Genomic DNA, 11,855 nt, shown 5'->3' on the forward strand with positions numbered 1-11,855 from the left:
TGCAAGAAGCCAAGTAGTCTCAATTCCCATAAATTCGTTAGTCTGTAAGGTGCCACAAGTACTCCTTTTCTTTTTGTGAATATAGACTAACACGGCTGCTACTCTGAAACCTGTCAATTCCCATTGACGTCAATGAGCTGAGGCTAGTCAGCACCATCAAGCCGGTCGACTCTTCATTGGCTCTTATCCTGTATAACCATACAAAGATTCTGTACATCTTTGAACTGCATCTCTAAAATTTAGAAAACAAAAGACTGTTGCTACTACAAAACAGATTCAAATTCAATATCTACAAGATCCAAGTTTTGTATTAACTTATGGCTTTATCCCAGAAGAGTACACAAAAGCAGAAACTACACAGAGAGGAAGTGAACACACACCAATTTATCATTATAAATAAGGATAACTCCTGAAATAGTGAGATGCTTGCTTATATATGGCAGAAAAATGCATCCTGACCTAGGATGCTCCAACTTCCTTCTCACTGCGCAAGAGAAGGCTGCTACCCAAAATGTTGCACCAAATATACTTTTAACAACAGATAAGAACTAAATTATTTCTACCTATGTGATTGGTGGGAATGAGGTAGGAGATCTTTCACCTCTCAGACAAAACAGTTCATTTTGCTGTATTAGACTTACTCTGGGAATTCTCACCAGGTCATACTTGATATTATGCTTATACACCTGTTATTTTATTATACGAATACTGAAAAGTTATTGCACTTAAAGTGTACGTTGTATTTACTAAGTGGTTTACATTTTTAAACTTATTTTTCTCGTGTGTGGCAAAGGAGAACGTAAATGCAAGATGAAGCAAAGCAGTGACAGACTGCATGAATAACGTCTGGTTCAGAATTTAATATTTAGTAATTTGCAACAATAATCAAGATGACAGTTCTCTTCTGGTTGCTACACTGTTTTTGCACAGTCTATGATGCTTGTAACGTGCAAGAATTAACAAGTTTTTCAAATTGAAAGTGTAAACCACGTAAAGAAGAATATGTCAGATTCCTAAACTGTCCCAGTTATTTCACTGTACAGGGCCATAACCTGAATTTCTTCTACTGATGTTTCATAAAAACTAAATTATGCTTATGTAGCAAGATTTTTGTATGCGTCTTTCTTCACATTTTATTATTAGAGACAACTGCATGAAAACAAGATCATTGTTTAATAGTTCATCTCTTATGACTGCTTATTCTTCATCTGAAGTCATAACATTCTGTTTGGTACATCACATTGATTGCTGTGGAAATAACTGTGATGGTATGGACACAGGGTTATGACCAAGTCAGGAAACTACAGCAGGAATAGAAATTGAATCACCTCTACAAAGAAAACTTCAAGAATTACCCTAATCAATAGCAGGAGACCTCAAAGGTGCAGCAAAGCATGCCCCCTCATGCACATCCCCTAGATTCCTGTCCATGTTCTGCAGAGGATTACACATGGGTAATGTGTCTGTTACACAGCACAGCACAGCACAGCACAGGGTAGAATTTATCCTGAAATTTATAAAGCCATAAAAAAAAAAATGCACCGCTTGATAAACTTCTGGGCACATGTACAATTAGAATTCAAAATATAATTTTCAACAAATCATCACTGCAAAGCACAAAATACCTTCCATGTGAATTTCCATACAAGATCAGACCTGTAATCCATTTAGCATCCTACCTCTGACACAAGTTATCATATGCTTTAGAGGACAATGCAAGAAACCCATAATGGATAATTTTGGAATAAGATGCCAACGGGAATTTCTCTTCTGAACATCATGCTTTTAGTATGTTTTTCTTATATCCCAAAGCATACGTTTTTATCTCATTTATATATTTTTATCCTATCTAGTGTAACTGTGCATTCTATCTAAACACATAATCCATTTTTGAATCCTTCCGAGCTCTTGGTCTGAATTGCATCTTATGGCACTGAATTCTACAGGTCCACGGGGAAGACACTTTTTGATGTGATAAAATCATAAAAAACACTCAGCTCAATCCACTTACACATCTCCTTTCATGATTCCCTCCCCTGCTCCCCACCACTATACATACACCTGGCCAGCCTTAAGAACCAATATACCTGCAAAAGACTGAGTTGTATTTTTCTGACTATAATCACATTTTATGCTCGAAGTGCCTTGGCAAAAGTTTGCAGGATAATGGGCCATAAATAAATGTAAATGCAAATAAATGTAATACATTCCATAGAACAATTTAAAAAACACAATATAAAGCATTTGTTCTTCATCTGTACCTTTTTTCCAAGTAGCATTTCTTTCATAATTTTTTCTCAGCAGAATTCAAATTTACTAACTACTGTTGGAATTGTACATGAATGTAAATCCAATAAAGAGTCTTGTGATATACAAGTGACCTTTTGTGTTTGCACATTTGATCATACAGGCAATAAGTTTCATGGAAGCAAATTTTATTAGCTGGGCATAACAGTTAATGCTTTAAAAGTATATACACAGAAATGTTCACATGGCATACAAAAGGAGATAGATTGAAATCACTTTGTAAAGTCATATACATTCACAGTTAGGTACATGAATATTTACTCCCATTGTCTGTCTTAACTGAAATAGAAGGTACTATCTTAAAGATTTCAGGGCCTTAAAATCTGGCTGATTTTTATTAAACTAACTTCTTTTAAACTGAAAGAAATGATACCTGAAGTGCATAACCATATTTCTTGGGTATAGTGCAGAAAAAAAGGTCAAAGTAAAATGAATATACATGTATAGTTTAACTTCTTAAAAGTGTTTTAGTTAAAAATATAGTGAGTAAGAAATACAGCTAACAATTTTTAAATTATACAAATTAATTCATATCAAGGTAAATTTTTTCTATTTTAAATAATTCAAAATATTTATGTTTAAAACATACACTGGACAGTCACAAACTTCATTAATTGTCACAACTACTTGTACAGATGTTTAACAGACATGCTAATTAATCAGTACATAATTTGAAGTTGTAAAAAACACCAAGCAATTCAATGTTGAAACTGCAGCTTAACAACTCAGCCATCCTAACTTCCCTAAATCATATAATTTTATAAACATTTAAAATTGTAAAGATTATAAAATAAAACAATTTGAATTACTATCATTGTTAGTTCTTGAAAATAATATATTTCTACAGCACCAAAAGTTTGCAAGGCATTTAACAAATACAGATGCATTCCCTTGTTTAAACCATAGTATACAGTAGTAAAAATCACAGCAGCCACATTTTATTGGCTCCTTTAGGCATCTTAAGGAATGCCCATTTTGCTACATCTTTAGATAAAATGCTACTAATTAATATATCATCATTGCTCACACAGCATGCACTGGCTCCAGAGATGTTAATTTAAAAATCTGGATGGTCTACTGTACATCATGCCAAAATGTGAATACCGACAACGAACTAAATGATTATGGCCCTCACAGATGAAAATTAACAGTTACCATAAACCTACTTTTTACATTAAATATTTGTATAAAGTGGTTGCAACTTAGCTGTTATGAAATAAATATGAGATGAAACAAGAGTTAAATGCTTAAAGTTGTGCAACAAGAAAGTCACTTAGTGTTTAAGAAAGAATTAAATTATACAGAAACAAAACGCATTGATCCTTCCTCCCAGTTAGGTTGACAAATGAAAACCCTTTCCCATGGATATTTTACTCATTAGCTTAGTTATGTGGATGAAACTTGGCAACTAGTGGGCAGCTAGCTGTATTCCCAGTAACTAGCTTTGATTAGCGTACTGTGATGCTGTTGTAAGAACACAAGCACCTTAGTAATCCAGCTAAAATACTGACTTATGACATATACGCTGTATTAATTCTATCAATATACCTTGATTTTCCACTGTTAATAAAATGCTAAATGAAAGTAATTTTTGTTAATGTCATAGGTCTGTAAATTTTTAAAAGTTCACTAGACCTCTAACTAACTTCAATCACACAAACATTACTCCAATACACTAAGGAAGATTTGCCTCAAACAATTCTTACATCACCCTAGAACAAATGGAAAGAACCAAAATTCTGCATACTCTAATCTCAAGGAAAACCATTTCTACTAGAAAGATTGAAGTTAACAAGTAACTTTTACCCAGAAAACAGGCTGCTTAAATCTCAACTGCTACAGAAAGCAGCATGTGAAAGGGAAACAAGGAAGAACTTGGCTATAAATAATGGTATTTTCATCACACATGTAGTCCAGTGGGACTACTCACAATAGTAAAAGCAAGCATATCTGTAAGCATTTGCAGGACTGGGGCTTTATTCATCATTCAATAGCAGAATATACAGCCTGCTGATTTTGAGGCATATCACTCAAACCTATCAACCAGAGCAACTGGTCAAAGGCAATTTTCATGGTTGTAACACAACTTTGTTATTAAACCAACAGGCAAGAAGATCCCATTAAGTTCAGAGTTTTGAGTAACATTTTACATAAGAACCCTAACAATTTGTATTGCCTACTAGCAGTGACAACAAATATAAAAACACTCAATTGGAAAAAGCACTTTCAATATACTTAAGATCAACAACAAAACCAATGCTACCTACAACCTTTTTAATCTTAATTTTTATATTTAAAGTTATTTTAGACATTGTACCTACTGAGATATTCCTATTTGTCAGACCTGTAGTACTTGCTCTGACACTGTCATTTTTCTATTGACCAAGGCTCTAACTCCGCAAACACTTTTGCACATGCTTAAGGTTATCTACTGGAGCGATTCCCTTGAGTTCACCGAGACTACCCACATGTATAAGTAAGTTTGCAAAACTGGGACATTGTTTCTCTTTAAAATTAAAATATCCAAAATTACCTTCAAAATTCACGCTGTTTCAAATCTTTTACCTACCATTGGTACAACCTAAAGTGACTATATGAAAGATCAGAAAAAGTTATTTCAATGTTTTTAGTTTACATGGTGCATTTCACAGCAACGTATAGTGTCATTCACTGTCAACTCCAGTCAGTTCCAAAAAGAGAGTTAAAATGGCTAAGTACTATACCTGACCTAGAGTTCTTTTGCCAATTTTTGTACATTTTCTTTTTCAAGTGTTCCTCTGCTCCCCACCTGTTATGTGAAAGACTCAGAGAAACAGTAAGGATGGCTGTCAGACAACCTAATGTCAAATTTACACCACATTAATTTGTAAACATTACAACACTACTGGGGGTGTTTTCATATATACAAGATAATGTATCATACAACTGAAATGCTTAACAAGATATGCACTTTTTTTTTTTAGGAAAATTGCTCAGAGCAGACTGAGTCAACCATTTACTAAACCCAGTTTTTAGTTAAGAACAGAGTTGCGATAATACATTCAAGGATGAAACTGGATGCACACACAAAAACGCACAAAAGAAATGCATGTGTACCGCACAGAATATTTTAAGGGAGGAAATTTGACAGCTCATAAAATACTCTGACCCAGTGTGTTTAAAAACGACATCATATGCTCTGAAAAAAGCACTACTGTCCAAAGCCAAAACTTTTGAAAGTAGTTACTCTGAAGGAAAAACACCTACTTCTCTGAAGCACTTCACACCGATTCCCACATATTTACACCGCATTTCTGAACAGATAGGAGCTATTCCGGCACACCGGGTAACTATGCGGTTTTGACAAAGTTATACATGCACAGACTGCAGGAATAAATCTGTCTGAACACACGTTTTCCTGAGAAACCAAAAAAGCCTTTGAAGACGTAGCCCCAGTCCGAGAAAAATATAGACATTTTGAAGTTCTGGTTGGCTCTATCGTTAACTTACACTTGTTTACCAGGCACAAACAAGCGCAAGGTGAGGCTGAAACAATCCCCTTCGCTTCCGTCAGGTCTTACTACGCCCTAGAGCCCTTCACTGTTTACAGATCTGTGGTTACGGGCTGAAGTTACACACAGGGTCCGAGCCAATGGCCACGGAGCTAGCTGGAAGAGCCCCGGGAGCCTGGTACAGGCAGTAGCCCTCCGGCAGGGCAGGCTCTGTTCCTGCTCTGCCGGCTGGCAGGGACCCCGCTAGGTGCGAGTCACCCCGGACAGCGAGGGGCTACGGGCCGGTTCCGCGGGGAAGCTCGTTTCTGCCGACCTCCTAGCAGGGTCTGCAGCTGGGGAATGCTGGGCGTGTACAAGCGACCCCCACGAAGCCGCCCCCCGCCCGGTTCCGAGGAAGGGGAGCTGCGAGCTCCGGCCCTGGGCTGCCCGCCTCCGGCCCCCCTCACCTGTGCTGTCGCTGGCGGAGAAGCCCGGCGAGTTGAGCTTGGCTCGCTTGGGGTTGGGCGGCCCGTCCAGTAAGTTCTCCGCCATGGTAGCCGGCTCGGCGGTCACAGCTCCAGCCCCGCGCCGCCCGCCGGGGCCGCCCGGATCCTGCGCTCCCGGCCTCGGGCAGCCGCCAGCAGAGACTCCGCGCGGAGCGCCCAGGAAAACTCGGCCGAGCAACAGCGCCGCTTAGTGCTCGGCCGGCGGCGGCCCCCGCTGCCCCATGCCCGGGCCGGGCCGCCGCCGCAGCAGGCCGCAGGGAGGAGGGCTCGGGACGGGGTGGGGAGAGAGCCCAGCGCCCCCGCCCTGCCTGCCTCGCTCCTCCCGGCCGCGGCCGCTCCCCCTCCCTGCCGAGCGAGGAGGTGCCCGGATGGCGGCTCAGTCAGTCACTCAGGGAGCATAGCGCCCCCCCACCCCGCTCCTCCTCGCCCCGTCCCGTCCCGTCCCCTCCCCTCCGACCGGGGGATTCGCCCCGGCCCCGCGCCGGGCCCTCACTCGGCCCCTCGACCCCCGCCCGCCCAGGAGCAGCCGCCACCGCCGGCGAGAATAACAATGAGCGCGGCGCGGCGGCCGCGGCGGCCACTGCTCCCGGTCCCGGCGGCGGCGGCGCCCGGCTCGCCCCCCGGCTGGCGCTGCCCCGCTGGCCGAGCCCGTCTGCCCCTCCGCGGCGCTCCGTGCGGCTGCCCGTGCTCCGGCGGGCGGCCCCGCTGCCCTGGCCCGGCCCGGCCCGGCCCCGCTCCCGCCCGCGCCGCGCTCCGGCTCCGCGACAAGATGGCGGCTGTTGATTCCTCAATTAAAAAAAAAAGTTTTTTTTTCTCTTCTCTTTTCCAGGGACCATGGGGGCGGGGCGGGGGCGGGGCCTGCGTTCTGCGTCACCGCGCACGGGCACGCCCCTCCCCGCCGCTCCCGGAAAGACGCGAGCGCCGCCGGAAAGAGCCGAGCTGAGCCTGAGTTGCCGAGAGGCTCCTGGCTGTGGGAGGAAAGGATGCAAATATATGTAAATAAACATGTAAATTAATCCCTCCCCTCTGGCTCCTACTAAATTACCCAGGGGCCTATCCCCTGGAGCCACATAGGATGGGCACCTCTGCTGTCCCACTGGTGCAACAGCACCCGCCAAGCATATGCACCCCTCAAACACTAGCTCCCTGCACTGCCCCCTGGCCCTGTGCTGTGTGCCCGCCTTCTACAGGACCAGTGCAACAGGGGGAAGCACCCACCCTATTGTCTCCTCAGAGGAGAGCACTCCTGTCTCCTCTTCCAGCCTGCCACCCATGTGTCCCCATAGGAGCCGTGCATACTCTCCCCCTGCCAACCCAGTCCCACAGACCCATAGCTCTGGTACAACAGAGTGCAACACCCACCAACTTTTACAGAGAACATCAAGCTGGACTTTTGTTGCCTTGGAAGACCTGGAGTACAGGCCTCTGCACCATGCTGCTCCCCTATAATACTGGTGCAATAGGCCGCAACACTGCCTCCCCATTGCCCTATCTGCCCATACCCTTCACATGCTGCTTCCCTGTAGAGCCAAATCTCTTGCCCGCAGGCTACCACCCCATAGCGCCCACACCCCATCTCACTGATGTGACATGATGCACCATGCTGCCTACCCACAGCACCCAAATCTCTTAGCAACATTCACCCATACCCCCTTCCACCTCATAATGCCCCTCCCATATCCCCCATACTGTTTTCTCCATAATGCCCACCTCGTGCAGCCTCTCTATGGTGTCCATACCTTCCCACAGTACCAGCCTGTGCTCACTTCATGACTTCCCCATGGTGTCCACTCACAGCTCCCATGCTACCTCCCTGTGGTACCTAAATGTCTATGTGATGCTCTCCATCCACACACATCCAATTCCTGCAGCACCCCAACCTCCACACAACACTTGCCCACATATCTATCATGCTGCTTCGCTGCAGTTCTTGCACAACCACCTCTTCAGCCTCATGCTGCCATCCCATAGCATGTGCACACCCCAGACAATCTCCCCACAACATCAATCTACCTGTGTACCCCCTTGCTGCTCCATGCAATGTGTGCACATCCATCACATCGCCTCTGCATATTACTGGGATTATTTCAACTGGAAAAGAAAAGTTAAAGAGACTTAATTGAGGTACTCCACTTACAATGTTGAGGGTTAGAAAAAAATTATCAATCCCTCTTTTTATGATGTCTCATAATATGACATTAATGGCAGGAAAATTTAAAACCAAATAAAAAAAAACATTTTTGCACAGTGTGTAATTTGCCTGTGAAAATTGCTTCTGGAGGGGATCAGAAAGTTAAATACTATAGCTGGATGTAAAAAGCAGATGGATAATTTTAAGGCCAAAAATAATATTTTTTGTATGATAAATTATGTATAAGACAGAATTAATAAGGTCTCATGCTTTGGGGTGTAAAATCATCACCACAAAGATTGAATCAGTTTTACTGCAAATGTTCACTATTGTAGATTTGGCCAGATGCATCATAATTTGTTTATATTTTGTTCCTCTTTGTCTGAGCTATCAAGTATTAACCATAGCTGGCATGCACCAATCCAGTCTCGATATATCAATGGTCTGTACTAGTGTTGCAAATCTTAAATTCCTAACATCTAGCATAATGCAACTAGCCAAGTGTTCAAGATTATATGAATTGGGGAAGAAATCCTAATTGATCCTCTCAAATTATAAATTTATTCTCTGAAGCATGAGATTGGATTACTTTTATTTAGGCCCCAGTCCTGCAAGAATTTACATACCATAAGTCTTTGTAGCATTGGTCCCTTAGTTTGCAGAGCTACAGATGTTTTTGTTAGTAATAAAATTAGTAGGCTTTTATAAAAAAGACCATCCACATTATGCACATTGATTACCTCCTACAAGACTGAATTCCATTGGTTGGCTAATGATGTGTAAAATAGCATTTTATGTGTTCTACACTTATATTTTAATTATATTTTACATTATTCTGGATATTTGATATTTAAGTTTTCTTAAACCAGCTGGAGGTAAAGCAGTTAGTGAGGAAAGAGCCCTCATTTCTCCCTCAGCTTCCCTTCCCCCCACACAAATCAACCATTAAAATCTTCCCCGTGCCTTATGTCCCAGAGCTGCCGGGGAATGGCCAGAGTTAATGTCTCTGTTGTTCATGAAGTTCAGTTCTCTCATTCATATGATCTGAAGGAAGAGTGAGGAGGAGGCCTTGACAAATACTTGTACTGCCCCTCTTTCCCTAAAACCCATGTTTATTTAATTTCCATAAATATGTCTAATAAATCAGTTCTTGTGATGGGGTCTACAGGCCCCACACTGAACCAGGGCTGGGAGTGGAGCATTAGTGAGCTAGGGAGGCCCTGCCCCTCAACAGATGCTGGCATGTTACCAGTAGAAGAACAGTTAAAAGGACACTGGTAGCTCTGGGAAAGGGGAGGAATGATGCATGTAGCACCAGGAAACAAGGCTGATGCTGAGAATTGTGTCAGGAATGGCAACAAGTTTGTGAAGGCTGCTCTAGCAGCAGGGTCTTGGATTTCTGATGACCTCCTTTAGGAGCTGAAAGCCCTAAAAGAGATTAACAGATTTATTTTGGGCATAAGTTTTTGTGGGTAAAAAACTCCACTTCTTCAGATACATGGAGTGAAAATTACAGATACAGGCATAAATATACTGGCAAATGAAGAGAAGAGAGTTACCTTACAAGTGGAGAACCAGTGTTGAAAAGGCCAATTCAGTCAGGGTGGATGTGGTCCACTCTCAATAATTAATGAGGACGTGTCAATACCAAGAATTGCTTTTGTAGTGAGCCAGCCACTCCCAGTCCCTATTCAAGCCCAAATTAATGGTGTTAAATTTGCAAATGAATTGTAGCTCTGAAGTTTCTCTTGGAAGTCTGTTTTTGAAGTTTTTTGGTTGAAGGAAGGCTACTTTTAAATCTGTTATTGAATGTCGGAGATTGAAGTGTTCTCCTACTGGCTTTTGTATATTACCATTCCTGATGTCTGATTTGTGTCCATTTATTCTTTTACATAGACACTGTCCGGTTTGGCCAATGTTCATGGCAGAGGGCCATTGCTGGCACATGATGGCATATATCACATTAGTAGATGTGCAGGTGAATGAGCCCCTAATGAGCCACATCAGCCACACCATCAGGGTGACAAAAATGAAACCAGATGAGAAACTTGAAGCCTTCCTGGTGACATTCAAGAGAGTCACTATGGCAACCTGTTGGACAACGGAGAGCTGGGTGGTCTTGATTGCTCCATACTTAACAGGGACAGTGCAGGCCATATACTGGAGCCTAGAAACAGTAGCTGCACAGGGTTATTCCCTACTCAAGGCAGCCATCCTGGATGCTTTTGGCATCTCCAGCGAGGCTCACCACCAGAGATTTCAATGAGACACATTTGCTCCTGATGTCAGACCTAGGGCATTGGCACAGACCCTAAAGGAACACTTCTGGCAGTGGCTCCAGCCCAAGGAAAAGACAGCAATACAAGTGGTGGGGAAGATCATGTTAGAGCAATTCCTCCAGATCCTCCCATCTGGAGGTGAGTAATACAATATCAACTGGAGACCCTGTTGGAAACAGTGATGTTGATTGAGAACTATTTGCTGATTGCCAGGCCTGCACGGAAAACACCAGGAGGGGACCCAACTCAACGCTGGCCAACTCAGGTGACGGGGCGGGGGAGAGCAAGGAGGGGAAGCACAAGAGGAGCCAGGCTGCCACTCCAAAGGGGATGGGACCAACTGAGCAGAGACTGACCACAGGAGTTTATCCATAGAGAGAGAGGCCAGGAGGGCAGTTCCAGTGTGACCTGACGGCCCCCCCACCCCATGGGAACACCATTCGGAGGTATGGGGGGGTTGGAGCCCAAACAGTTGAAGCACCTTCCCAGTCAGGCAACTGCTTCACCTGCGGTCAACTGGATCACTTTCAATGAGATTGCCCATATATGGACTGCAACTCCAGACAGGTCTGGGCAGTGGAATCCAGAACCCACAAGAGGGGTTCAGCGAAACTGGTGGTTCCGGTACAGGGTAATGGAGTCAGGGTCCAAGGCTTAGTAGACCTGGGCTATAGTCAGACAATGGTCAGAGAAAGCCTGGCTGGGGTCATGGAGAATCTTTGGCCACCATATAGTTTCAATGCCTACATGGGGATGTGCATCCATTGGGATGTACATCCATACCCATAAGGCAAGTCCAGTTATCAGTGGTGCAAATAGGGCGGTACAGTCCAGTACGCTGTACCGGTAAGATATTTATAGCCTGTACACCATACCGGAAAGACACAGGAGGAACAGAATGTGGGGCCACCAGGCAGCCCCACATCGGCAGTTCCTCCGGCACAGCTGTACTTCCCCCAGCCCTTGCACACAGCTGCGTCTAGCATCTCCTGTCTGCGGTCTGTAGGCATCCTGCTGGAGGACAGGGCTGGGGACAGTACTGGTACAGCCGCACCAGAGGAGCTGCTGATGTGGGACGCCCATTGAACCCAACTTCTCCTTTCACCACTGAGGTTCTGGAGAGCCCAGTGGTTCAGAAGTCTCCGGCGCAGCAGGAGGAGGA

At 43.9% G+C, this 11,855-nt stretch overlaps 1 protein-coding gene across 5 annotated transcripts in view; it reads right to left on the reverse strand.

The window, feature by feature from the left end:
• LOC119863092 (CREB binding protein) overlaps positions 1–6,683 on the reverse strand; it is a 182,516-nt gene extending 175,833 nt beyond the window's left edge. For 4 of the 5 annotated variants that reach the window (XM_043493200.1, XM_038420859.2, XM_038420860.2 and 1 more), the window contains exon 1: positions 6,245–6,683. In XM_043493200.1, coding sequence (XP_043349135.1) covers positions 6,245–6,329 — 85 coding nt within the window. In that variant the 5' untranslated portion in view covers positions 6,330–6,683. The remainder of the gene's footprint in view (positions 1–6,244) is intronic. The other variant, XM_038420857.2, reaches the window with a different exon arrangement.
• Between the last annotated feature and the right edge of the window lie 5,172 nt (positions 6,684–11,855).

This window comes from Dermochelys coriacea, chromosome 10 (genome assembly GCF_009764565.3).
Source record: "Dermochelys coriacea isolate rDerCor1 chromosome 10, rDerCor1.pri.v4, whole genome shotgun sequence".
NCBI classification, from domain to species: Eukaryota; Metazoa; Chordata; order Testudines; family Dermochelyidae; genus Dermochelys; species Dermochelys coriacea.